The sequence below is a fragment of the Gymnoscopelus braueri genome (genome assembly GCF_963280865.1).
Source record: "Gymnoscopelus braueri genome assembly, chromosome: 13".
Taxonomy (NCBI): domain Eukaryota; kingdom Metazoa; phylum Chordata; class Actinopteri; order Myctophiformes; family Myctophidae; genus Gymnoscopelus; species Gymnoscopelus braueri.
In genome coordinates, this window is record NC_137615.1 from 36,548,551 (window position 1) to 36,576,484 (window position 27,934).

The 27,934-nt window shown below is 40.6% G+C and overlaps 2 protein-coding genes across 3 annotated transcripts; one reads left to right on the top strand and one right to left on the bottom strand.

Moving 5' to 3' along the window:
• The first annotated feature begins 5,994 nt into the window (after positions 1 to 5,994).
• On the top strand, positions 5,995 to 19,204 carry fbf1 (Fas binding factor 1). The gene is made up of 25 exons (XM_080446289.1): positions 5,995 to 6,397; positions 7,035 to 7,065; positions 7,164 to 7,208; positions 7,345 to 7,384; positions 7,485 to 7,548; positions 7,948 to 7,998; positions 8,507 to 8,624; positions 9,232 to 9,312; positions 9,863 to 10,006; positions 10,096 to 10,237; positions 10,325 to 10,591; positions 11,217 to 11,685; positions 11,785 to 11,901; positions 12,510 to 12,610; positions 13,225 to 13,431; positions 13,983 to 14,090; positions 14,652 to 14,791; positions 15,659 to 15,777; positions 16,353 to 16,475; positions 16,853 to 17,038; positions 17,558 to 17,734; positions 17,859 to 17,996; positions 18,103 to 18,196; positions 18,367 to 18,491; positions 18,584 to 19,204. Exons 1-25 carry the CDS (start codon positions 6,395 to 6,397, stop codon positions 18,665 to 18,667), a joined length of 3,174 nt encoding a protein of 1,057 aa, XP_080302415.1. The 5' UTR covers positions 5,995 to 6,394; the 3' UTR covers positions 18,668 to 19,204.
• Positions 19,205 to 20,096: 892 nt separating this feature from the next.
• Positions 20,097 to 27,781, bottom strand: LOC308098018 (uncharacterized protein). Of its 2 annotated transcripts, none has more exons than XM_080446235.1 (12): positions 27,640 to 27,781; positions 25,845 to 25,946; positions 25,218 to 25,289; positions 24,959 to 25,012; positions 24,693 to 24,779; positions 22,872 to 22,958; positions 22,341 to 22,427; positions 22,104 to 22,160; positions 21,565 to 21,654; positions 21,330 to 21,384; positions 21,050 to 21,156; positions 20,097 to 20,617 (listed from the first exon to the last, which is right to left on the bottom strand). In XM_080446235.1, the coding sequence occupies exons 3-11, from the start codon at positions 25,271 to 25,273 to the stop codon at positions 21,127 to 21,129; spliced, it is 603 nt and encodes a 200-aa protein (XP_080302361.1). In that variant the 5' UTR covers positions 25,274 to 25,289; positions 25,845 to 25,946; positions 27,640 to 27,781; the 3' UTR covers positions 20,097 to 20,617; positions 21,050 to 21,126. The 2 variants fall into 2 exon arrangements, with proteins under 2 accessions (XP_080302361.1, XP_080302362.1); XM_080446236.1 differs by having other exon boundaries at positions 25,845 to 25,941; positions 27,640 to 27,770.
• Positions 27,782 to 27,934: the final 153 nt, after the last annotated feature.

The following is a 27,934-nucleotide window of genomic DNA, read 5'->3' on the forward strand; positions in this document are numbered from 1 at the left end:
CTGTAGAAGAAGAGATAGCCTGGCTTTAGAGACTATACCTTCTACCCAATCAACACAAAAAACCTGGCAGGTGCTGCTGGTTTCTTGTCTTTCCAGCACCAGCTTTTACTATACCTTTAGTAGTGTAGTAGTGACCTTATTGTACAAAAAAGTCTTGCTCCTCAGTCCTTGCTCCTTTCACCTTCCCTGCCTGAATAAATACATAAAAGAATGACAGTGTTCTGTGTCCATTCATGTTATAGAGTCTATAAGCTAATATAGACCATATTGGCCACTTTGATCTTACTTCATATTCAGATCTTACTGCCTATTAAGAGCAAAATGACCACCATGTGTATATTGTCAAAGCCTTAAATGAAATTAGATCACCATTCAGCAGTCACAGGCTCACAATATTACAACATAAGTAAAAGGCACATTTCAAAATGGATCTACTAAAAATATCTGTGGGGCATGAGAGTGAGACTGCACAGCATTGCACAAAACTTAATCGTATTAAGATCAGGCGGTGAATAATTGTGTTACATGTGTGTTATTTAGCCTGCAGTTTTACTCATGTCTTGCCTCTAGCTCGGACCAAGAGGAATCTGGTTTTGCTTGTTTCTTGTTGTTGCCCATGCACAGCAGCTTTACTGTCAATATAAGGGGGCTATTTAAAGTATGGTTGGTTCATTCACTAGTGTTATTCAACAGGGTGTATCTAGATACCCTCAGATGATATGAAGTTAGCGACACCAGATTGTGCTCAAGCTGAGTAAAGCTGACCTTACTGAAGAACCTTACCAGTAGGAAACTAGACATTGGTTGTTATTGGTTGACATTGGATTTGACATTGTAACATTGGACATTTTCTTGTGGGTGTATACAGTTGTGGAGATGGGGGTCATAAATGCTTTATCATTATTATCATTATTATTATTATTATTATTGTTGTTATATGTATGCAGGGAGGGATTACTGTGTTTATATATATGTTAATAGGGATTAGATACAGTAGTATATATTTTGTATTCTTTGTTTTTTGTGAAGCACATTGAGTTCATACAAATGACATCATTTACTTTATTTGCTTAAAAGGCCATCATGTTTTAACATGGCAAAAACAGTAGGGTTTTTTGTTCACGCTGAGGAAGGCCTGTGGGCTGAAACGTCCGTCTTATGATCTGCTGCTGGGGGTGAATGACTGAAATAAACAAGAAATCCTAAATGGATTAAAGTGAGTGCTGGTATTCCTTTCCAAGAGACTATTTCTGCCAAGAACCGTGCACCGATACACACTTACTGTGAACTACTCGTCTGATGAGTGCTTGCTTCTCTCTCTTTCAAAAAACAGAAGGGTACTTCATTCACATCCCCACTGTGTCACGATATCATATTTTCTTACATGAACAGGCCTATACCTGTTTTAGAAATGTTGTTGTTGTTGTTTTTATTTCCCAGTTTCTCAAATCAATTCAATTCTAAGTGGTTCTGTTCAGAAGCCTCTCTAGACCTCACACTCGCAGAATTGCTCTGAAATGTCTGCAAAGCCTGTTGAGTGGTCATGAAGAGGAGGATAAACAGAGAAACTCACTTAGCTAGGATCTCTATGGATTTGTTTTTATTAGAGGCAGGCTGGTTTACTTTATCTGAATCAGGGTGATTTATTCACTGATTGCCAATTATTTCTTTACGTGATTGATGTCAATGCTTGTCACATTGTATACCTTCCCATTTCTCCCTTTCTCACGGGCATGAAGTGAGACCTGAGTAATCCCTCCTCATCTTTGCAGAAACACATCTGGTGAGCTGTCTCATTGGCTTCATTCAATGCCATATTATGCAGATGCCAGATGATTTAAAAATGTTGTTTATTGCTTTGCCAACATTAAATGAAAGTTCTCTTTGTGTGTCTTTCCAGCAGACCAGACCTCCGCAAGAATTATCTGTACTTTTTGGGTGAAGTCTCTTTGCTAATGTAATGTCTCTTGTGTCAGAATGACATAAGTACAGAGGGCCAGACCAAAGAAATAAGACCCTTTTTGATCACAGCTTTCCTTGTAGTGTATGTCCAGAAGGTCCTATACCTATTGTGACAGCAAAAGAGCAATGCAGTGCAGTAATCTTCTATGAACTGCAGATACGAAGATGGACCCATGGAACACATTGCAGCACTCTTTAATGTGATTATGCATCACATTTATATGTTATTGTTTATCTTAGAAAGGGATTGATGTATCTCAGGGTTTAAAGTAAATCGTTATGTTCCTTTGTTGGGCGGCGGGGGGGGGGGGGGGGGGGGTAGGGGCACATGTGTTTCTACAACAAACAGTGATATTTGCAGCATTTGTGGCACCCTTTATGGGCCCCCTTATGGATGTACAGTAGCATATGAAATTGCTTCATGGCTCTGTGTTGTTTAGAGGCCCCTCAATGTAGGACCAAAATGTGCCTGGGCCCTGGGGTGCGACTCGCTGTCCCTAAAATTTTATTTTTTTTGCCCCAAAAATCTGCAAACTTTGCCAAATAGCCAGTGATAGTCAATTGGAATGGAATATTATTAGTAGTATCAAAATGGGTGTTTTTAAGAAAAAGCTGAATGGCAGAGAATCTAGTTAGGCAGAAATGGGCGTAGCCTACTACTATGCGTCATGATCCCAAATATTTCGGTTGTACAACCCACGGGTCAAGAGTTATAGGGCAAAACGTAAAGCGGGCTGTTATAGCGCTACCATCTGATTGTTTATGTGCAGTTATCTGATTGGCTTGCAATGTTAGCCAATTAGCCAGGGTGGCAGTGTGTGTGTGTGTGTGTGTGTGTGTGTGTGTGTGTGTGTGTGTGTGTGTGTGTGTGTGTGTGTGTGTGTGTGTGTGTGTGTGTGTGTGTGTGTGTGTGTGTGTGTGTGTGTGTGTGGGGAAGTGTCTGTGTCTGTATTAGAGATAGCATGCACCTTTGACCTTAGCTTAGAGGAAGCCTTTATGACCACGGTCATTAAATACCAACCATTCCTACATACCATCTCAGAGCTAGGTTATAGACTATGTTTTTATATTTGGCAGCCTTGGACACAGCCTTGGACCCACAGACTGGTTGTTAGAGGGTTTCAACGATGCCCAAAAAGGAGGCAAAAAGGCTGGCAAAGTATTGTGCTGTCTCTGCTATAATTGGCAGCCACCATATATGGCAGAGACGCTGTTACTTATACTCATATAGAATACTGAGTGACATGCTTATTGTAGCATGAAGACATATGCCATGATTTTGTGAATGTAACCTTACTGCACCTATAATATTTGTGTCTCTGTATGTTTTGGCTGTACTTTTGATTCAAGTTTAGAGGAAGCTTTCCTTACTAAACAAGTAAAATACCGGCCATTAGTACAAGCCATTATACATCTAGGCTACAAGTGTCAGCTCATTGTTTTTATATTTGGCAGCTTGGGCCATGCCCACAGGCTGGTGGTCAGGGGCTTGAGGATTATGGGGTTGTCCAAGTGTAAGGCAAAGCAGCTTGCAAAATATTGCTCAATCTCCTCCATTATAGGCAGTCGATCTATTTGGAGGAGAAGGTGCTTCCTGTACCCATAATTTTTCTCCGGTGTTGGTAATATGGCAGACCGAAGGGTATGACCAATGTTAACGACCAAATGTTAGCAACTGAAAAATATTTGTGCCTTTGTAATGCATTTTTATAAATGTGGACTCAAATAAATATTTCAAATTGTGTGTGTGTGTGTGTGTGTGTGTGTGTGTGTGTGTGTGTGTGTGTGTGTGTGTGTGTGTGTGTGTGTGTGTGTGTGTGTGTGTGTGTGTGTGTGTGTGTGTGTGTGTGTGTGTGTGTGTGTGTAGTCTTCCTTGTCTCTGTTGCACTTCACTGTGCCTGAATGTGTTTTATAGCAGATCTACAAGCTCACAACACGCCACATTGGGGTGCGTTGTGAGCTTGTATAGATCGGCTATTTTCAAATAGCTGATGTAAAGTGGTTAAACTGATTTTGATGCAATGACTAATTTTGCTGGGGACCCCCCGGAACCCCCCACCTCAAGGACCCCACTTTGAGAATCAATGCTTTAGAGGTCTTAAATGTCAAAAATGTGAACAAAGGCCTCTAGAAATTAGGACGTTGGTTGTTAATACGACTAACGTCGCAAATCGATTCTATTAAAGTGTTGCTGTTTAGAGGCTCTAGCCTCTAGCCCTCACAGCAAGGCCTGAAACATCTGCAAAGCCTGTTGGGTGGTCATGAAGAGGTGGATGAAGTTGAACGGAGAAGCGGAGCTGTGAGGTCTATAGGTCCTAGTTTATCCTAGACTCTAGGATAAACTCCAGTGGTGGAAAGTAGATGTACTCAAGTACTGTACTTAAGCACAATTTTGAGGTATTTTTACTTCACTGGAGTATTTCCAATTGTCAGTACTTCTACTTCACTACATACATGGAATTGCTTCATGGCTCTGTGTTGTTTAGAGGCCCCTCAATGTAGGACCAAAATGTGCCTGGGGCGCAACTCGCTGTCCCTCAAAATGTGTGTTTTTTGCCAATTTTGTTTTAATCTGCAAACTTTGCCAAATAGCCAGTCATAGACAATTGGAATGGAATATTATTAGTAGTATCAAAATTGGTGTTTTTAAGAAAAAGCAGAATGGCTTTTGGGTGGTCATGAAGAGGTGGATGAAGTTGAACGGAGAAGCGGAGCTGTGAGGTCAGGTCTATAGGTCCTAGTTTATATGGTATTTACTTCACTGGAGTATTTCCAATTGTCAGTACTTCTACTCCACTACATCTCAGAGGCATATGTTGTACTTTTGACTACAATTATTTTAAAACTTTAGTAACTAGTTACTTTGTAGATTTTGATTATTATTACAAAACATGCATTAACCACAAGCCATTTGAAAATAGCCTATCTACAAGCTCACAACGCATCTCGATACGATGCATTGTAAGCTTGTAGATCTGCGATTTTCTAAAGATTTGTATACATGTTATATATTTGAAAATGTGTGAAATGGTACATTCTGTATAATGAGTACTTTTACTTTTGGTACTTTAGTACATTTTGATGCCAATAGTTTTGTACTTTTACTCAAGTACATTTTGAATTCCGGACTTTTACTTGTAACAGAGTATTTCTATATTGCAGTATTGATACTTTTACTTAAGTATAATGTGAGTACTTTTTCCACCACTGATAAACTCATTCATTACAGAAATAAGAAAACTCTAACCTGAGACGCCACCTTGTGGCGTGTTTGAAAACAAATGACCAAGAGCTCAAGTCTCAACATTGTTTTCGAAAAATAAATAAAAACGAGTAGGGTTAAAGAAAATACCTAAATAGCCTAGGCCCTAACTTGTCTGTGGGAGTGGATGTCTCAAGCATAGGTCTACTCTGTCTCAACTATTAGAGACAGTAAAAAGTAGGTCTCGGTCTCAACAAGTCTGCTGATAACCCGGGCTGCCCAGATCCTTAGAACTACGTGACCCAGAATGCAACGGGAAAACGGAAAACAAGGGACAGGAGGTGAACAGTGTTGCCATGTCCGCTTCTTATAAGCGAGTTTGGGCTTGTTTTTCTAGTAGTTGCTTATTTGGGCTTGCCTTGTAGTTGCGGGGTTTGCAGTTTTTTGGGCTTGTTTCTAAAGTGAAGTTGCTTATTTGGGCTTGTTTCCTAATATTGTTTAAACCAAGTGGTTCCAAAATATTTCATGTCAAGAGAAGAGACTCAAGGACCCCCACATTAACATGTAATTATTATCCAAGGACCCCCCCCATCTAAAAGACATATTCTACATAACATTTTTCACTTAAAAAATAAGAAAAAAAACGACAAGCGTTCAAGGCGTCGCATCGTGAGCTTGTAGATCGGCTATTTTCAAATAGTGTGTTTTCATATGTGTGTGTGGCCTAAAGTTGCTTCTTTTGGCCTTGTTTTCCTAAACCTGGTTGCTTTTTTCTCTCACAAAATCTGGCAACGCCGGGAACAGGAAGTAAACATCAAGGTCGACGTGAGCAGCTGCGCCAAATGACGCTAATTTAAAAAAACATGTGTGTTGTTAACTAGGTGGTAAACATTAACTGGCGCTTATAACTTATGTTTAACTTATCACTAACAAACACAGGTGACAGGAGTCACACACCTGGTTGGACGTAATAACTGTGCGGTGTGACGTTTAATGTAATACGTGCCATATTAGCCACCGTTAGCTAGCATTTATTTAAAGCCGGTTTTAAGATTGATCCTGTGTTAAAACCCATTTATCTCAATGAATAAAACGCCAAAAGATGCCACTGGTCGCCCAATCTACTGGGAAACTAAACCAATGTCATGAGGAATCTGGACGCCCTGTGGCCGTTACCAAGGAGACGGATGACGCTTAATCTGATTTGAAGGCTTGCAGCAGAGATTCAACATGGTAAGTCTGTCAAGTATTACTTTATTAAACAGTGATGGAAGAGGCACTCACTCACATGTTTTACTTAAGTAAAAGTATCAATACTGCAATGTAGATATACATTGTGCAGAATGTCCCATTTCACAAGTTCATAGCGTAAATATTTTTGAAAATAGCAGATCTAGCTTGTCGATCTGCTATTTTCAAATGGCCGATTTATATATAGGGATAAAGTGGTTGATGTATGTTTTGTGATAATAATCTAAATCTGCAGAGTAACTAGTAACGCAAGTTGTCAAACAACTGTAGTGGAGTAAAAGTACAATATTTGCCTCTGAGATGTAGTGGAGTAGAAGTAAAAGTATTGAAAATTGTCAATACTGAAGAAAGTAAGTACAGTACAATACTTGAGTGAATGTACTTACTTTACACTACTGTTATTAAACAGATATTAATTGGAGCAAATGTCTGTTTGATATGTATGTATTGTTTATCATGATCCGTTTAATTGGCACTATTATTATGTATACAAAATGATAATTTAGTTAAAACCAGTCAGAATGTTACGTCTGTTTGCTGTAGTTTATTCACTTTAAATGGCGATGACTGCATATTGGTCATATGATCAATATTTTTTTCCTCTTCGCATTATTTGCAGGCTTCAAAGCAGACCAGCAAGCCTGTCAAAAGTAAGTTAATTGAATGTTATTTTGTACCGTCATTTCACAGGAAGATAATGTGACCACAGCACAGAAAATATAAAATATATGACCATGTGTGTCCCCAGGTTCAGAAGATGACATTTTATTTGATGACCTGATTATGGATAGTAGTAAGTAAACACAGTGCTGCAATTTCAGTTATTGTCTTATAGAAATATCTTGTTTGTCAGTGTAGTCATACTACACTACATCTATGACTGTCATAGATTACTATACGCCATTTTCTTTCAACTATTCATTCATCAGAATCGAGGGATAATCCAACCCGTAGAGGACCAATAAACCAGTAAGTAAAAAAAGGAAAGTGAAGTACCACAGTAGCATGCAACCATTTGCTAAGTACTGTCCCAGTCTGACTCACAAGGTATGCTTCATTTGTTCTCTAGGTCATCTGTCAACTTCTTCAGTGAATTAGCTGAGGAAGCAGCAAGGGATGCTGGTGATTTTGAGGTAACGCTGCGTTCTTTACACAAGGAAAGTGTGGATTTCAGAGATGTATTTTAGCAACTCTTGTTTATTTTCTTAGCAATTATTCTATCAAATATATTTATATATATATATATTTTTTAATGTTTTGCCTATAATGACTCAAAATAAGGATCGATTATTAATTGATTATTTTATTCAATGAACAATTATCAATAATTCTTTCTAATCTATTATATTGATTAGTTCGATTAAGTTAGCTGTTGTACCCCTACTGTGTTTCAGGTTCAAGTCTTGAATTTTTGGTGCTCATGTCCAATTCAGTGAAAAACAGGACTTCAACAAGACCTATTACTGACTGTACATATAATGCATAATGTATTTTTTCTGCTTCATACGCACATTTTCATATGTTCATGCCAGGACTCTGATGTCTCGGAGGCAGATCCAAACGACATACTGAAGAACCTGAAGGTAATCATGAAACAAAACTGAGATAAGGGTCCGTTTTTAGGTGACTAGCAAAGTGTTTGAACATTGGAACAAATAAATGGAAAATATATTTTGCCATTTAGGCTTAGTAAACAAATATTGGACAGAGCAGATATGACAAATAACTTAAATATACAAAGAAATGACTGACAATGAACCAATACACCAAATGAATAATGTACTATGGTCAAAACAAGCCATGCATTAACTTTTTCAAAAAAATTAAATCAAAAACTGCGAAATAGCCGATCTGCAATCTCAATGCGCTCCCTCGCAACGAGTTGTGAGCTTGTAGATCAGCTATTTCAGCTGTTTTTCAACAGATGAATTTGTACAGATGGATGGAAATGATTATGAACGATAATAATTGCGATCAGGTGATTATAATTGTGATAGGCCTAACTGTGATTATGCCATGCTGCTCTTCAGTGGCCTAATGTACACATGTTCACCAACAACCACTGATGTGTTGCTGTTTGTCTTTGTGCAGGACCTGGATGAGATGGATGCTGATTTGTTTGGCCCAAAGAAAAAGCCTAGTTCAGCCCCTGCAAAGACAAAGTCCTTAGGTAACGGTGGACCTAAAATTGATCTGCCCAAATTAGACGGTAAGTTCCAACCCAGAGGTACAAGTTTCACTCTGCAATTGCGCTCCTATATCCCTAGATGTGATGATGCTCTACCAGACCCAAATATCATGTTTTTACCAATAGCGTAACTATTTTCCAGTGACTACTGAGCGGTGTTGTACTCTTTAACCACTTAGACCCTGCATAATTAGTTGACCGGAGTCCCCTAGTGCTCTATAGTAGCTCCGCTCCTCATCTCCCCCTACACCAAATCTCTTCGCCGAAAATAGCCAACACGATGCGTTGTGAGCTTGTAGATCGGCTAATTTAGCCGAATGTTCACTCCAGAATAGGGATGCTAGGGTTCATGTGGTTAACTATGATTCTGAGCTTAGTGCTTTTTGCATTGCAGTGTTGTGTGGAGTTGTTAAATATTCTACAATGCAACCATCAAAATAGCTAGAAAGGTGTATAGATATTTTGGGAACTTTTAATGTGCTCCTGTATGACAGATTCAACTCAACTTCACAGAAGATAGTAGAGTAGAGATCTCCATGATGTGAAGCTATTGAGCTCATCAGTACCAGGGCTGGATGTTTTTGATAGTAACAGTTCAAACTAAGCTGTGTTTGCCTTCTCCACCAAGATGAAACCACCTTGAAAGAGAACAAGCTGAGTTCTGTGGCCACATCACCAGCACGGGGCTACAAGAAGTTCACCTTTAACGGTGAGTGAACGGGGGGTGTAACGAACAATTAAACAGAAAATCTAATTTAATTTTAGCGATCAAAGTATTTGTTTAGTGCTGTAAACATTTCTTGTATGTGTTGTTTACATCTACACCAAAATGTGAATGTTTGTCTTTGTTCCATGTTATAACATGAAAAGTTATGTTTTATTACTGCTGCGTAAACATTAAGACATTTCAAGATGTCTGTTTGGGTTCAGAATTAACATTTGATTTTCACATAGTATTAACTTACTTTCTTTGAGAGATTATGGAATATGGAATATACTTACATACGGTATGTTTTACCAGAACTACAGTAGCATAATGATATTACTGGAAAACACATGTAAATATCGGTTTTAAATAAAGAAATACACTTATTTACTTAATATCAGCCTATAAGAAAAGTAAGAAATAAAGTAAAATGGGCACAATTAAATAGTTAAATGATCTTCAGAATAAAATAGGTATATTTTGACAAGCCAGGCTGTGTGTGGACGCAGGCAAAAAGATTATCATTCAAAAATACCTAATTTCCTCTACACAGAACTAGACGACCCCTTGGCTGACCTGCTTGCTGACCTACCAGATGAAACCAAGACTGAACCTAAAATCAGAATGCAGAAGACTCCACCTGAGAAATCCATATTATCTCCTTCATTATCCCCTACCATAAAGAATGAGGAAATAGGTGGGTCCTGTATATTTGGTGTATTTCAAGAGGAACCATTTTCTGTGCTAAAACGTAGCCTCTGACATAACATTATGTCTGCATTGTAGCTCCTCCGGTGAACACGGCAAAGAAACGAGAGGAGCTTACGTTTGACGACGACGGCGATGACTTAATGAGTCAACTAGGGATTGACCACACAAAAAACGATCCCAAAAAGGAGGAGGCTGCACCTAGGCCCACCCGGGAAAGGTAACATTGTCACATAAAACCATCATCAGACAGCCACTGGGAACAATACACATAAGAGAGAAAATAACTCCTCATGTCTGTCTTTAGTGGTGAGCGCGTGCAGAGAGCTCGCACCAGGCTGGATGAGATTCTGGAACGTGGGACGTCCCCTCGTCACCTGGACCGGCCACCCACAGCGGAAAGAAAAGAGCTGCCTCAGCCTCTGGAGAGGCAGCAACAGGAGAGAAACTCCAATACTAAAGCTAATGGAAAACCTACAGAGCCATTTCTAGAAGACGACCTCACATTCGGTTCCTATCAGCCCACATTAGGATCCACTCCAGAGGGACGCCGCTCACGCAGGCAGTCTGTCAGGTTGGTTGTGTAGTCAAGCTTCAGACCTTATATATTTTATATATATATGTCACAGTACGATTGGAGAACCAGTCAGATTGAAGAAGGTGCACTCGGTTTCACCGATGGAGGCACACCGCCTGAAGGTGACTTGCCTGTCCGACTACACATGAACTAAACTAATTAATTACATCGCAGCAACTCACATTTAGGCATGCACACATGGTCAAGGCGATCTGCTACAGTTAAAACCGAGCATCAGAATGGGGAAGAAAGGTAATTGACTGATTAGAAATGATGATACTGTGCATTCCTGATAAAGTGGCCGGTGAGTGTGTGTGTATATATATATATATATATATATATATATATATATATATATATATATATATATATATATATATATATATATATATATATATATATATATATATATATATATATATATATATATATATATATATATATATATGAGAGAGAGTTACTATACAATATATATTATATATCAAGGTGCGATCAAGTGAGTGCTTGATTGCAGATATTTACATGTAAGTGGAGCACATCTTACTTTGTTTTAATGTATAACAAGTGAACAGTGTATGTGTGTTTTGCGTGAAATGTTCACAACCTGTAATGATTCTCTCAGGTTCTCCACAGAAGATGTCAGTGTCTCTGCTCCAGAGAAGAACCCCAAACCTTCCACCCCTGCGTCGGCCACCAACCCTACCCCTGCCCATCCACGCTCTGCAGCTGACTGGCTGAGTCTCAAAGCGAGCGACGATGACGACTTTAAATATCCAGAGGAAGATGTCAAAGAGCCCAAGAGCATACTGGAGTTGCCAAAACCTTCTTCCTCTCTTTTCGGAGAACAGGATGCTTCCATGTCTGGTAGCTGCACCACGCCAGCAGTGAAAATGACAGCAGAAACCGCAGCTGAACCCAACGCCTCCAAACCCAGCCAGCCGGAGGTTCCCATGGGTCAGAATACAGACGACCAAGAGGTTGAAGAGGACTGGCTAACCAGAGCACGTATTAGCAGGAAGAAGGCTGTAGTGGCCTCAAGCTCAGAGGCCCGACAGCCCAAGCAGGAAGACTCCCCGAGCCTCGGTGAAGAGGTAGAAATTACAGGTCTTTCCATCAGTAAATATTCTCAAAATGACAGAGCATCCATTCTATGTGTTCAATGCTTGACTTATGTCTTCTTTCCACCAAAGTTGCTGCAGTCATCATCCCTAGGGGGCGCTGTGGACAGAGGCTACCTGCAGAAACGAAAGGAGAAGGAGCAGCAATCTGGAGATTTGCAGGCTCGCATCATCCAGCTTGAGGGACAGGTATGTACGTCCAAGACCCAATCATTTTCATTAGTGATGAATCGTGCATAGATTAATGTTCTCAGTCACCACGACTGATTTTAGTCATTTGGATTCCATAGAAGCCAGCATGTCTTCTATGGAAGCATGTTGCACAGTGGAAATAGCCCACCGGTTATTATTTTAAGATTAGAGCATTTGAAGTGGTCAAACTAGCAATCTCAATCTGATGAACTCTCAGATTGTGATTTCTTCATTCGGTTTGCAGTATGTAGAACTGCATTGTATTAATAAAACATCATCATTTTACATTTTGCTGATTGTTTAGGAAACAGCGCTAGTGTGGGGGGCTCCTTTCACACTGTTTCACAGATTGCACATTAGGACTTACAATACATACAACATTTTTCAGTCGTGAGATTTTATTTTGCTTAAATCCATGATCTTGTCTCTATTGGGAATATTAGTCACAATGTATAAGACACAGTATGTGTATAATGTGCAGTCCTCTTGTCCTCAACCGAGTGGACCTCTTTTTTCCTCTGACTAGAAGTAAATATTATGTACTTTTGTATCAGATGCTAGCCTCACTAGGGTCATAATGCACATCTGTTGTTCATTTTGTCCAGGTCAAGACGCTACAGCTGGAGCGAGACCAGTGCCAGATGCTGCTGGAGAGCATTCAGCAGCGACACAAGCAGGACACAGAGCTCATGGAGAATGCGCATAAGTATGAGTTCACTGCTAGAGTCTGTTTAGGACTTAACCACTTAAAGGGATACTTCACTTTCACATAAAATAAACATTTAAAAAATATATTAAAAATAAATGAAAAAAGTAATGGAAAAATCACGGCCCCCTCACGCATTAGAGTGTCCTACTAATGTGTGAGGGGGCCTTTATTTTGCCATAACTTCTTTCTTTTTTTTAAAAATATATTGTTTTAATGTTTATTTTATGTGAAAGTGAAGTATCCCTTTAAGCCCTCTTCAAAATGTTATCAAAAATAGACAATCTACAAGCTCACAACGAGTTGCGTTACTACGCGTTGTGAGCTTGTAGATTGGCATTTTTTTTTAATCTTAAGTGCCGTGTTTTCAACAATAAAATTATTCAAGCGACATTTGTATGACAATGCAACGTTCAAATTAGCCTCTAGCGACTTACTCCTTGGTTGTAGTCAAACCACACAGTCTTTCTGTGTGTTTCTATGCATGTGTGTGTTTGCGCACATGCAGAAAAACACACAGGAGTACTTTATGAACATTCTTAACGTATATATTATGCATATGTCCCCCATGCTGGCTCCAAGCTTGAAGCATAAATATTTCTCTGCGTCTCAAGGGCTCGTGTAAAGCTGCTTGAGGAAAAAGCTGTCCAGCGGGAGGCGCGGGCACATCAGGAGTGTGAGGACCTAGTGGAGCGCCTGGCCATGGTCACACAGGTAGCCGAGCAGGAGTGCTCGGAGCTGCAGGCTCAGCACCAGCGCAGACTGGCCCAGGCTCAGCAGGACAGAGACCGTGAGGTGGAGAGACTCAGGGACCTACAGAGGTGCGTTGTGGACAACTGTACTGTCTATTTTATTGACATGCACTCTTCTTTTAGGGCCGCAACTAAGGATTACTTTCATAATCATGTAAGCTGTCAATAATGTTTCGTTTATCCGGTTAATCTGTGTAATTAATTTAGACCATAATTTGACGGCGAAATAATGTAATAAAGTACAAAATGATGGTAAATGCTCATTAAAAGTTCTCTGAATCCAGATATTTTAAAATGTAATGCCGGGGTACCTAGTGGCTCAGACAGTTAGTGAACCGGCCATATGGTCACTGTCAGGCGGAAACCTTGTATCTCCATATTTCCCCATAAATGAATGCCTTCTTCGTACAAGAGTGTCATGCACTGGTTGAAAAAAATGGGTTACAAAAACGTGGGATAAAAGACTGTCAGTCAATGAATGCACCACACAGTAGCTTTAGAAATTCTGTTTAATGCTTGAGTAAATCAATAGTATAGTATATTTCAGCCATAAATACATTTAGTGATCATGGAATTATTTTGTGTTGTATTTGTATTTTTTCTCTTTGTTTGTCTGACAGGAAGTCCGTCTTGGAGATGAAGAAGGACTATGAAGACCAGGTTCAGAGACTGAAGAGGTTGAAGGATGAGGAGATTGATGCAGTCACCAGTGCAACATCACAGACCAGGTTAGAGGTCAAGTTCAGGGCTTTAGAGAGGGTTTATTGAAATATCAATGCGTGGATGAAAACAGGTGGGGGCGCCAAAGTCACCATAATCACGCTATGCACACAACAAGGCATGATGCACCTAACCATGTACTGCGGTGAATCCTGATCATGATCTGTGTTCCATGTTCTATTATTTTCTATCCAACTCAACCCCAACTCAATGAGCTGCTAATGCCTTACTCCTCCCATTACACATGCATGCTGTAATATTAATCACTCCAAATAAAATGACAGACTAGCCAGTTATGTTTCTCCTTTTAAAACACTTGCCTGGCTTCTATTCATTTCATATTGGGTTATATTCTTGTTTTTATTTCTAAATTAGCTGTGTATTACATTTGTTTATTTCTCGCTCTTATTTTTTCATAATTATTGTTTGCCTATGTTAAAGTCAAGTATTATTGTCACAGTTTATTTATATATAAAGGTTATTAATATATAATAGAGATTCTATTGTGACTGCGATGATTGTGAGATTTCTGTAACATTGCTACGTACTACATTGCACTTTGGCGCCAGGTCTCTGGTGCTGGTGATTGAGCAGATGGAGCAGTTCTCCCAGCGATTGGGACACATATCTTCTCGAGTGGAGAGCACTCACGAGCACACTGCCCAAGGCCTGGAGCAGGGTGCACGGCAGAGGGACGAGCAACTTCGAGGTACACACATGCACACACTCAGAAAGTTGTATTGGACATACACAATAGGATGATCACAGTCTGAACACTCACCTTTTCAGACTACACCCCACCCCCTAGCACTCCTTACACATCCTTGTGTCAGTACTTGTTGTGAACTTGTCTATTCAAGTGCTAGTTATCTAGACGTATGTTGGCTACTTGTTCACATATGTTATGTGTGTTATTTAGACAGATGCTAGATTTGATGTCTACCTGCTACCCTAGTTACTTAACTTTGCAGCACTTGTTTTGTGAGCAGTTAGCACACTATTTACTGTACCACTTACTGGTTCATGTCGTTCATGAGAGAGTCTGCTAAATGCTTAAATGAACATTGCGCATGAGACATGTGCAGAGCAATTTCCTGCAACTCCCTCCTTATTGGCCTCCTGGTATGCACACTTAAGCCCAACCAAATGTTCCAGAATACTGCAGCATGCCTGGTCTTCAAATTCCCAACATTTTCACATCAACCCCCCCTTTTTCGTTCCCTTCATTGGCTTCCAGTTTTGCCCCCAAACAGTACAAAACACTGGTGTTTGCTTCTGCCTTGCTGGCTGTCTGTGCTGCTGGTTTAGATTGCTGTTCACCCTCCACCACCCCAGCTACCATCTGTTTGGATCTGTTACGTACTACAGTATGTGGGGTTTGTAAGGCCCGTATTTTGTTGGGGAGATGTAATGTGCGCCCCCAGAGTATCTAAAAGCATATCCATTCATCGCCAAACCAAATATGTGTATTGCTCGTTATACATTCCTTTTTAATATTTTAATTTCATTCATGAGTTGTCCTGACTGAAATTCTAAACTGTATATTATGTGCTGTCGTCTCGATGTGTGTTTTTAGTAATGCAGGACCGCCTAGACCAGCAGCAAAGGGCCATGGTGGAGGAGAGAGCCCGACTCAAGGAGCTCATCGCCAGGATGGACACTCAACTGGCCGAGCAGCAGAGGCAACTGGAAAAGGTCAGGTTCTGAGCAGAAGATAATGGCACTGGGGAAAAAAAGTCTCAGTAATCCTGTTTTGGTAGAAGGCACTGTAATGGGTTATTGCATGGTCCAATCAGAAAAAGAGAGCGCAGTCACAGGCACAGTTGCGGATTCTCACACGAAGCGCCAGATTGGGTTGGTGTAACTGAGAAGCCTGATTTGCTTATTTACTGTAGAAACATGGCATTCCCATGGACATGATAAAGGCTTCTTTTTAAAGATAGCATCCATCTTTAAAATGAAGCCTTTACTCGCATGGTTTTGCCTTTTTTACCATTGTGTACCTGTGCTTTTTGGACCTGAACCATATGCCAAGAAAATGTGAATAACATCCTATCAGAACCACAATAAGCCTGCTATCATTAAGGTTTGTGGCAGTTAGGACATTATATACTAACAGATTTACTTTCATTTGAATGCAAGATAGTGTCATTTATTTTTCCCCAATTGTACATGCGTGTTCTGGAGAAGATGTAGACCACATATGGGCACATTCTCACACACACGCGCGCGCACACAAACACACTGTACCTTACATATTTGTTTTTCAGGAACGCTGGAGGGTCACAGCAGAGCAGGCCAAGGCGGAGTCTGCACTTAGAGGCCTGGAAGAGGAGAAGCGTTCCATGACTTCACACATAAACATGGAACGGGAGGAGCTGGAACGAGCTAAGGTTAACCTCTTAAGCCTTGCTGACTAAATGTTTTGAAATTGTCAAGGATTTTCAAAAATAGTAAAATCTACAAGCTCACAATGCATCACATCATGACGTGTTGTCAGCTTGTATATTTTCTATTTTTGCTATTTGTGACAATTCACCTGTAATGACATGCCCAAAATAGGGATGCCAAGTTGAAAGTGGTTAAAGACTACATACTGTCAAATACATACTGAAAATAGCGCATTTTCGCCTGAAAGTGATGTAATTTTGGTCAAACGAAAGGGTTGTACGATGAAATTGCTTTTGGAAATGTCTGTATGAACACAATACATCAATCGCTATCCGTTTGCATTTCTCACTATTGATTTCATTTCACTTCCATCCGTCAGAGTGCATTGCTGGAGGAACAGCAGTCAGTGATGCAGCACTGCGCAGAGGAAAGGAGGAAGCTAGCCACCGAGTGGAGTCACTTCCACGCCCAGGAGAAGCAGAGGCTGGAGAGAGTTGAGCGGGAGGCCAGCCGGGCCATGGAGAGAGACGCCCACAGAGAGGGCAACATTATCAGCTTGGCACAGGTCTGTTTCGCAGCAGAAATGCCAGCAAGAGTTGATGTGCTTCTCTTGGTTTTTGAGTGTTTGATTTGCCATACTTGTAGCTGATGTCAACAATTAACATTTGTATACAAGTATACGACTGCGGAATGTCACGCTATGTAGGACCTTTATAAACTTGGAGTTTATAAACATAAAAAGAAAATAAATACTAATTTCAGGTATTCTATACAAAAGATGAGCACATTTTATTTTAAAGGGGAGAATGTACAATGGTGACTGTAATCTAATACTTGAAATTATCTTGTAACCATGTACATTAAAAAATAAACTGTCAACTAGTGGCTATAGTAGGCGACTAGCTGACTAGTTGTTGAAAACCCCTACCATACATGCTTTGTGGCGCATGCAATTCTGTTTTGTCAACAGAATAGTAGGGTAAAATGTATTAATTTATCTAATTACATTTCAGTAATCTAATAGTAAATGTTTTGTCTTTGTGCCGGGTAAACTAAACACTAAACGGTCACTCTCTTCCTCCAGGAACAAGCAGACCTGAGACTTCGTGCCATTGAGCTCAAACCGAAAGAGGAGGCTGCGTTGCGGGAGCGAGAGGCCCTGGACAGACAAAGGGAGGAACTGGAGAGAGAGAAAGAAAGTTTAAGCGGTACAGCTCTGAGACTCAAGACACGTGCACATGAGGTGGAGGCCTTCAGCAAGGTAAAACCCCAACCCGTAATGAATTAACACATGTGTATATATATCTATCTAGGAATGTCATGTTCCTGCACTTTTAGATACAGTAGAACAGTGTTATTGCTAAACACATTATTTGTGTTCGTAGCTGGCTGCAGAAAAGTATGAGGAGGGCGAGCAGGCCTTGCAGGAGGCGAGGCGTGTGGAGACTGAACACCAGGCAAGGCTTAAAAGTATCCACACCCAAATCGAGAGTCTGAGGCAACAGGAGCAGCAACTTCATCAGGTGTCTGAATGCTACAGTATATCATTGATTTGGATTTGCTACACTGGATCCATTTTGTGGCTCTGCTCGGTAACTTTGTACTAGCATCTTGTGTTTCTTTTTGCAGGAGCGATTAAGGATGACTGAACTCCGGAGGGAAAGGTTGGGACAGACTGCTCCTCTCACCCCACTGCCACAACCAATCCCACCCTTGTTCACAGGTGAAGGAAATTCATAGCAACTCTGGTTCCAGACCCTTGAATTGCTATTTGCTACATATTTTCTAAAATTCTTTCAAATTTTAACAATTAAATAGTCTTTGAGTTTGGATATCAGGAAAATAGCCCTATTAACTTGAAATAGCCCTATTAACTTGTATTTGTATCACCAGACTTCAGCCTAGTGTTGCCAAATCCTCTGCTGACATCTACTGTGAATGATCCCACCACCAACTCCAGCCCTGGATCCCCAGAGTTTCAGGCTAGACTGGCTCTGCTCAGGCACACTGCAGAGAAGGTGACTCCATTTGAGCTGATGACAGAACTTAAGTCCAAAATAAAAACATATTTACTTCATAATACATTTCCTAACGCTGTTTCTTTCTGTAGGACCGTGACTACCTGCAGGACGAACAGTTCTTCTTGGACACACTTAAGAACACATCTTATAGTTCAGCTTTCCACACAGCGTGACTAAAAGATCTCTACTATAACCTAGTTTACTTGAACATGAAATCAAAGTTTAATTGTATACCATGTCTGTTCAACAATTTGAATACATTTTTAAGAGCCATTTATTTTATTTAGAATAGCCTATTATTTTTTTACTTTTTCTCCCCAATTTAGTCAAGAAATTGTATTCCTCCCCACACATTTCTGTCATCACTGCTGTTGTATCCTATTGACTCACCTACCAGTGAGGTGCCCCCACCAGGACATAGAGCCTTCATACTACTCCTCCTGCCCAACACTCCCCGCTGACAGGTGCCACACCAGCCCGTAGGAGTATGTGCAATGATCAATATCACCATCCCCACCCAGCTTACCTCCCCCGAACACGGGCCAATTGTTTTCGTATAGACGCTCGACAAAGCTGGATACACCAGTGGATTTGAACCCACCTCTATGGTGGTGGGCAGGAACTTTACCACTGCACCACCTGAGCGTGCACTATTTTTCTTTTACTTACTCTAAACAGAATGAGTCATTACAAATGTTAAATTAAACATGTATAAATATATTATCTGCAGGCACTAATAAAAGTTTATGCATTTGATAGCAAAAATGAGATGGGTACATTTTTTCAAAGAACTTTCCCTCAGCAGAGTAGGACATACAGATACAACCAAAATGTACAGGATTTCCAGAACACTGGCTGGCGCCAATTTGTGTCCGGGTAGCAGTCAGTAGGCCACATGCCTTTGGACCACCAACTCGGCATGTAGCTTGGGTAACTAAAACCAAGTTCTGTGAGCTTTTGGGTGTTGTGTAGTGATGGCAATCCAACACTGAAGCTTCGATACACGCATCAAACTTGAAACTACATTTACATAGAACCGCTGGCTTCAGTGCAGGGGGGATTTTTTTTTTTACAAATGACGTCGCAGCAACCGGTTCATTTTCTCAAACTGGTATGGATCGGCTGCTGCAAAGATATTGTAGCTACCACAGAAAAGACTTGCTGTAACTCATATGACATCGACTACAGCGGTCTGCACTTGTTGGCTTCAACGATGCATGGAATTCGTACAAAGTATTAAACTTGACCTCATGATTTAACAAAAAGAAGAAGAGCCTATGTGACCAGCCATCTATTTAATAGATGGCAGGTCATAAACTTAATTCAAAGCCCTTTTCATTTTGTTACTGTAATTGTTAAATCATGAGGTTCATTAATTTATGAGCCGTAAGCTAATGTCGCCCACCCTGCCCTATACTAACACAAGTTTTTATTGCAAATTATACCCGATATTGCCCAAATACAAAGAAGTTTACAGTGCATTACAATGTACAAAAATCAGAAACATCTATTCATTCAACTGGCCTGTATATTAAATGCAGTTTTACTTTTCACCAGGAGAGGTCACTGTAGCTTTAAATAATGAACCCATTTTCAAAACAATTGCGATTATAATGTTTTAATTGTGTTTTTGGCATTGAACAAGGCATTAACAGGGCAGATATTACACAAAAAAAAGTTAGCAGAAAATATTTACCATGGGCAAAACTGAACAAGTGAAGTCGAGAAGCTCAACCATTTTAGAAAAGAAAAACAAACTGGATGAGTAAAAACAATTGATTATGGAAAATTTCAATTAGATTAAATAATTTCAGGTGATTTTGTGGCAGGCCTACGCCGAACCACTTTCAAAAAGTGAAAAATATTAAGCTCAACCATTTTAGAAGAAATTCAGATGATTAAAATTATGGAAAATCACAATTGGCCAAAATATGCGATCGGTGATTTTGTGACAGGCCTACCCCGACCTACTTAACCACTGGCTGGCTCTAGTAAAAATTCACTAAATCAACTATTTAACTCAGTTCCACAAATGCCATCAATTGAAGTGTGTTGCATAGTCTACTTTGATGCATGCGATTGCCACATCCAGTCTTCTGCTCTTCTCAGACTTTCAGTCACACCTGTAGAAGAGAATATAAAGTTAAGTCCAAAATAAAAAAGGCCAGGTTTAGTGCCAAACAAGACAGTATTTCTCAGATACGCTTCTTCATCGTCAGTTATCGCATTAGACGGCTTTTCCTATGCAGCCATTTCATCATTGAAATCACAGCTCACATAGCCAGACATCAGGGATCTCTGCCTACCGATACGTCTGGTGACATCTAAATTCAATGTATGGGCTAAAACTGTCTGGAAGGTTAACGCAGTCACAGAACCAATGCATAGACTCCAGGGATGTTCCTTCATAAGGAAAGGCATCATTCAAAGCAGTGGGCATAGGTTTGTCGTTTTTGCCCATTGATCGAATTTTGATTACCCCAAAAGACAGTAGGAAGAGATCTGATAGTCAAACTATGACTACATCAAACTAACAGCCAAAGAGTGGTAAATACCTTTGCATAACTCCTTTAATAGATGGTGTTGCATGGAGTCAACTCTGATGCATTGGTGATTGCCCACATCCATGTGCTCATCTCAACTTGCATCCATGTTGCCACACCTGTAGAATAAGAAGTTTAGTTTCTAAGAAGAAAACCAGATTGAGTGCGAAATATCAGGACAGCATTTGTCAGATAAGCTTCTCCATCGGAAGTTATCGCATAAGACCGCACTTCCTATGCAGCCATTTAATCATTGAAACAGAAAACTGAAGAGCCATCGAGTGGTAAATACCTCTGGAATAACTCCCGTCCATTTCATGCTGTAGAGTAGGATAGGAAGTGTTGACCTGTTAACGACACATTTGATTAGATGGCTCCACACAACCAGAACACACCAGACATCAGGCTGTAGCAAAGCCATCAGGTCAGCGAGGATTCTCTACACTCTTCTTCAGACAGGGATAACAGTTTCATCATTGACTTTAGAGTATAAACCCCATGGTTTCTCGTAATTCTTAAAACCTCACCTCCAGCTTCTTTCGCGACACATAGAGTCGTCCCATTGCACTGAATAACTCCTTCTGTCCATTTCATGCTGCAGGATGGGAAGTGTTGACCTGTTAACGACACATTTGATTAGATGGCTCCACACAACCAGAACACACCAGACAGCAGGCTGTGGCAAAGCCATCAGGTCAGCGAGGATTCTCTACACTCTTCTTCAGACAGGGATAACAGTTTCATCATTGACTTTATCGAGTATAAACCCCCATGTTCTTGTAATGCTTAAAACCTCACCTCCAGCCCATTTCACGACACGTGGATTTGTCCAAGAGTCCTCATGTAGGCCTGCAAAACATGGGGAAATGGCATCTTTAAACATGCACCTACACCTGTAGAATATAAAGTGTTGTTTCTAAGAAGAATTTAAGATTGCGTGACAATTATGACTGCATTTCTCAGCTAAGCGTCACCATCGGCAGTTATCGCATAAGACGGCACTTCCTATGCAGCCATTCAATCATTGAAACAACGGAACACTGAAGAGCCATCGAGTGGTAAATACCTCTGAATAACTCCTTCTGTCCATTTCATGCTGTAGAGTAGGATGGGAAGTGTTGACCTGTTAACGACACATTTGATTAGATGGCTCCACACAACCAGACGACACCAGACATCAGGCTGTAGCAAAGCCATCAGGTCAGCGAGGATTCTCTACACTCTTCTTCAGACAGGGATAACAGTTTCATCATTGACTTTATAGTATAAACCCCATGGTTCTCGTAATGCTTAAAAACCTCACCTCCAGCCCATTTCGCGACACATGGAGTCGTCCCATGGCACTGAATAACTCCTGTCCATTTCATGCTGTAGGATGGGAAGTGTCGACCTGTTAACGACACATTGATTAGATGGCTCAAAACAACCAGAAGACACCAGACATCAGGCTGTAGCAAAGCCATCAGGTCAGCGAGGATTCTCTACACTCTTCTTCAGACAGGGATAACAGTTTCATCATTGACTTTAGAGTATAAACCCCATGGTTCTCGTAATGCTTAAAAACCTCACCTCCAGCCCATTTAATGCCACATGGAGTCGTCCCATGGCACTGAATAACTCTTGTCCATTTCATGCTGTAGGATGGGAAGTGTCGACCTGTTAACGACACATTGATTAGATGGCTCAAAACAACCAGAAGACACCAGACATCAGGCTGTAGCAAAGCCATCAGGTCAGCGAGGATTCTCTACACTCTTCTTCAGACAGGGATAACAGTTTCATCATTGACTTTAGAGTATAAACCCCCATGTTCTTGTAATGCTTAAAACCTCACCTCCAGCCTATTTCGCGACACATGGAGTCGTCCCATGGCACTGAATAACTCCTGTCCATTTCATGCTGCAGGATGGGAAGTGTTGACCTGTTAATGACACATTTGATTAGATGGCTCCACACAACCAGACAACACCAGATATCAGGCTGTAGCAAAGCCATCAGGTCAGCGAGGATTCTCTACACTCTTCTTCAGACAGGGATAACAGTTTCATCATTGACTTTATAGTATAAACCCCCATGTTCTTGTAATGCTTAAAACCTCACCTCCAGCCCATTTCACGACGTGGATTCACCCAGAGTCCTCATGTAATGCAGGCCTGCAAAACGGGGGAAATGGCACTTTTAAACATGCAAAAACTAAAAAAAAGACTACACATATACACACACAAAGCCTTTAGGTTCTGGATCAGAAATCCAGGACGGAATGAATCATTGTATATCAATGTGTCAATTGTGTCATCATATCCAGATACGGTGAATGATCAGCCAAGCCACACATCCAGTAACTTTGCCTTTTAGCATACATGGAATTGCCTTTAGGTCATACTCACTTTATAAAACATGTCTCTGAGGTCATCCTTGGGGTTGACCCAGGAAGCCACTGCATCGCAGAAGATGAAATCCTGGACATGCACATGAATAATTAATGTCAGTTCTACACTTAGTAGGTGAGCCTCTGCTTCTCCTAATCCACTGATCTCAGAACGTAAAAAATCCAATCATATGATTTGTCAGATTTCGAGTGTCTTGTTTAAGGTTCATCATAGAGTAGAAGAGTATTGAGAAAAGAAACTTATGTTACAGTGACGTTTGTGGGGGGCACACAGGTTGCATCCTCTTTCAAGTCTATGGTTTGACAGACTTAATTTAATACTTGCCATGTCCTGACAGATACGACTGACTTCATGACAAATTATGATTAGCAGTATGTGGTGCCAACTACCTGCTTTGTTTATATGGAGACGCATGTGGTATCTGCACGATGGCTTATTTTTGGTTGAATACATAAGGACAAAGGCAGATTTAGTGTTTTATGAGTCATGTTAGAGTAATAGCTTGGGTGGAGGTTTGTCCCAATATGTAAAAATATATCTTGAAAGAAGTCACTTCCATTTCCACATCACTGTGCATCAAGTCAAGTTCTCAGTAATCCAGTAACCAAAACAAAACACCCACCTGCACCACTCCTCCAGGGTTGACCCCGATCATGCAGATTCCTCGGAAAGCCGAATCCTTCTCGTTATCCAGGATATTCCTCAGTGACGTGCACCTGGGCTGAGGAGTGGTTACAACAAATGTTTTGTAATAACCATTGAAGTTCAAAACCATAAACTAAACAAACCAAAACTACATATACACACACAAAGCCTTTAGGTATCTGGATCAGAAATCCAGGACGGAATGAATCATTGTATATCAATGTGTCAATTGTGTCATCATATCCAGATACGGTGAATGATCAGCCAAGCCAACACGTGTGCTTCCCAGGATAATGTATTAAGTGAATTGACAGATAACACATTTGATATTCCAAGTCATGAATATCAAATGCGTTAAGCCACTCATATGAAACTGCATAAAAAAGGGCCACAGCCAGATAGTAAATCAATCAGTAGTCGTGCAGCCATTTCATAATTGAAATCACACGACACATTGATTAGATGGCGCCACACAACCAGAAGACACCAGATAGCAGGCTGTAGCAAAGCCATCAGGTCAGCGAGGATTCTCTACACTCTTCTTCAGACAGGGATAACAGTTTCATCATTGACTTTAGAGTATAAACCCCCATGGTTCTTGTAATGCTTAAAAACCTCACCTCCAGCCTATTTCGCGACACATGGAGTCGTCCCATGGCACTGAATAACTCCTGTCCATGTCATGCTGTAGGATGGGAAGTGTTGACCTGTTAATGACACATTTGATTAGATGGCTCCACACAACCAGACGACACCAGATATCAGGCTGTAGCAAAGCCATCAGGTCAGCGAGGATTCTCTACACTCTTCTTCAGACAGGGATAACAGTTTCATCATTGACTTTATAGTATAAACCCCCATGTTCTTGTAATGCTTAAAACCTCACCTCCAGCCCATTTCACGACGTGGATTCACCCAAGAGTCCTCATGTAATGCAGGCCTGCAAAACGGGGGGAAATGGCACTTTTAAACATGCAAAAAAAAAGACTACACATATACACACAAAGCCTTTAGGTTCTGGATCAGAAATCCAGGACGGAATGAATCATTGTATATCAATGTGTCAATTGTGTCATCATATCCAGATACAGTGAATGATCAGCCAAGCCACACATCCAGTAACTTTGCCTTTTAGTCATACTCACTTTATAAAACATGTCTCTGAGGTCATCCTTGGGGTTGACCCAGGAAGCCACTGCATCGCAGAAGATGAAATCCTGGACATGCACATGAATAATTAATGTCAGTTCTACACTTAGTAGGTGAGCCTCTGCTTCTCCTAATCCACTGATCTCAGAACGTAAAAAATCCAATCATATGATTTGTCAGATTTCGAGTGTCTTGTTTAAGGTTCATCATAGAGTAGATGAGTATTGAGAAAAGAAACTTATGTTACAGTGACGTTTGTGGGGGGCACACAGGTTGCATCCTCTTTCAAGTCTATGGTTTGACAGACTTAATTTAATACTTGCCATGTCCTGACAGATACGACTGACTTCATGACAAATTATGATTAGCAGTATGTGGTTCCAACTACCTGCTTTGTTTATATGGAGACGCATGTGGTTTCTGCACGATGGCTTATTTTTGGTTGAATACATAAGGACAAAGGCAGATTTAGTGTTTTATGAGTCATGTTAGAGTAATAGCTTGGGTGGAGGTTTATGTCCCAATATGTAAAAATATATCTTGAAAGAAGTCACTTCCATTTCCACATCACTGTGCATCAAGTCATGTTCTCAGTAATCCAGTAACCAAAACAAAACACCCACCTGCACCACTCCTCCAGGGTTGACCCCGATCATCATGCAGATTCCTCGGAAAGCCGAATCCTTCTCGTTATCCAGGATATTCCTCAGTGACGTGCACCTGGGCTGAGGAGTGGTTACAACAAATGTTTTGTTATAACCATTGAAGTTCAAAACCATAAACTAAACAAACCAAAACTACATATACACACACAAAGCCTTTAGGTTCTGGATCAGAAATCCAGGACGGAATGAATCATTGTATATCAATGTGTCAATTGTGTCATCATATCCAGATACGGTGAATGATCAGCCAAGCCAACACGTGTGCTTCCCAGGATAATGTATTAAGTGAATTGACAGATAACACATTTGATATTCCAAGTCATGAATATCAAATGTGTTAAGCCGCTCATATGAAACTGCATAAAAAAGGATAGTAAATCATATGAAACTGCATAAAAAAGGATAGTAAATCATATGAAACTGCATACAAAAAGATAGTAAATCAATCAGTAGTATGTTAACATAAGTGAAGTCCAGGGAAAATAAGTTCGTAACTTGAAGATTTTGATTACAACACATTAAAGGGACAGTTCAACCAAAAAAAGTAGACTCAGACTTTAAAGGGATTGTAGGCGATTCAGAGATAAACAAAGGAAAAAAATCCAGCAGTTCGTTTCCCCGACCACCAGGGGGTGACGCACGGAGGACTTCCATAGAGTAAGCAGACTTCTAAACGGGCCATGCCGAATATAGGTTACTTTTTTCAGATACAATTCGCGGAACTGCCCGCCCCTGCCGGTTCTCTACATTTTTATTTTTAAATAGGCTCTTTCATGACAAATTGACCACATATATGAAGTTAAACAACTAATTTCTATCCAAACGCTTTTTGAAAAGTAAATTATGTGCCTAAAAAAAGAAGTTTGAGAGCATTTTAAAACCGAAAGTAAAAAGTTCACACGGACACGGACGCGCACATGCGTGCGTGAATTTACGCAGGAGTGTTTTTCAATGCAGGAAAACACCCCAGCATCATTATATAGTGGCTGATAGAGGGGAAAAAATGCAAAATATATATATAGAGGTATTTTTCAAATATAGGCTTAATGTTGCCTACTATACCTTTAATTCATGGATTTGTGTGTTTGTCGCATTCCTAAGCCAATCATTTGATGACCAGCGGAACTGTAGGCACTAGGCAGCGGTTATGAAACACAAGGAGACTGTCTCCTACCGGAACCGCTGCCGGTCATCAAATTATTGGCTTAGGAATGTGTCAAAAGCAGAAAAATATCCAAGAAATCAAGTTTCCATGGGGTGACTAATCGATAGAAAAAAAGTCATTTTGGGGCTGAACTTAGCCCTGGTCCAGAGCGTTAGTGAGTTCTAACACTCTGGACCAGGGCTAGGGGTGAACTATCCCTTTAACCACTTCAGCCCTATATACACATTTCGGCCATTTGAAAATAGCCGATCTACAAGCTCACAATGCCAGGCATTGTGAGCTTGTAGATCTGCTATTTCAAAAGTGTTTTACACATTTGGACATTCTACATAATGAATACTTTAAGTACATTTTGATGCCAATACTTTTACTCAAGTACATTTAGTATTGATACTTTTACTAAAGTAAAAAAGGTAGTACTTCTTCCACCACTGCCACGTGCTGATTCTAAGTGATATACAGCACAGGCACCAGTGCACCACACGTGTTTAGCTTCAGCTAATAGCATTAGCTCGAGTCATGGTAGCATAAAATATGGGCTGTAGTGTGGCCACATTGTGGTGTACTACTACTACTACTACTACTCACGTTCACATTCCACTTCTTGGTAAGGTACGTAGTAGATTACAGTCCGTCCGACGTGGACTGGATGGAACATAGTTATTACATAATAATAACGCGTTGTGCCTTACGCCGCGCTTACACCGCAGCCAGCCATCTTCCAGTCTGACCGGAACTTGAAAGACTCTGCGTGATCGCGGAGGCTGCTTTATACACATCAATTCTCGCGTGACTTTGTGGACCAATGATCGAGTACAGGGCGTGGACTTTAACCAATGATCATAGAGACACACGGCCGGAAGCGGAAGGCCTACAAATCCAC

Excerpts from the sequence above, each read along its gene's own strand:
- fbf1 (XM_080446289.1), top strand. Across the intron at positions 7,066-7,163 it reads GACCAGCAAGCCTGTCAAAA|GTTCAGAAGATGACATTTTA; the intron begins GTAAGTTAATTG and ends GTGTGTCCCCAG. Across the intron at positions 10,592-11,216 it reads TCACGCAGGCAGTCTGTCAG|GTTCTCCACAGAAGATGTCA; the intron begins GTTGGTTGTGTA and ends TGATTCTCTCAG.
- LOC308098018 (XM_080446235.1), bottom strand. The coding sequence starts at position 25,273 with ATGCAGTGGCTTCCTGGGTCAACCCCAAGGATGACCTCAGAGACATGT. Across the intron at positions 25,013-25,217 it reads TCAGAGACATGTTTTATAAA|GCCTGCATTACATGAGGACT; the intron begins GTGAGTATGACT and ends CCCGTTTTGCAG. Across the intron at positions 21,385-21,564 it reads TGTCGCGAAAGAAGCTGGAG|GTCAACACTTCCTATCCTAC; the intron begins GTGAGGTTTTAA and ends TGTCGTTAACAG.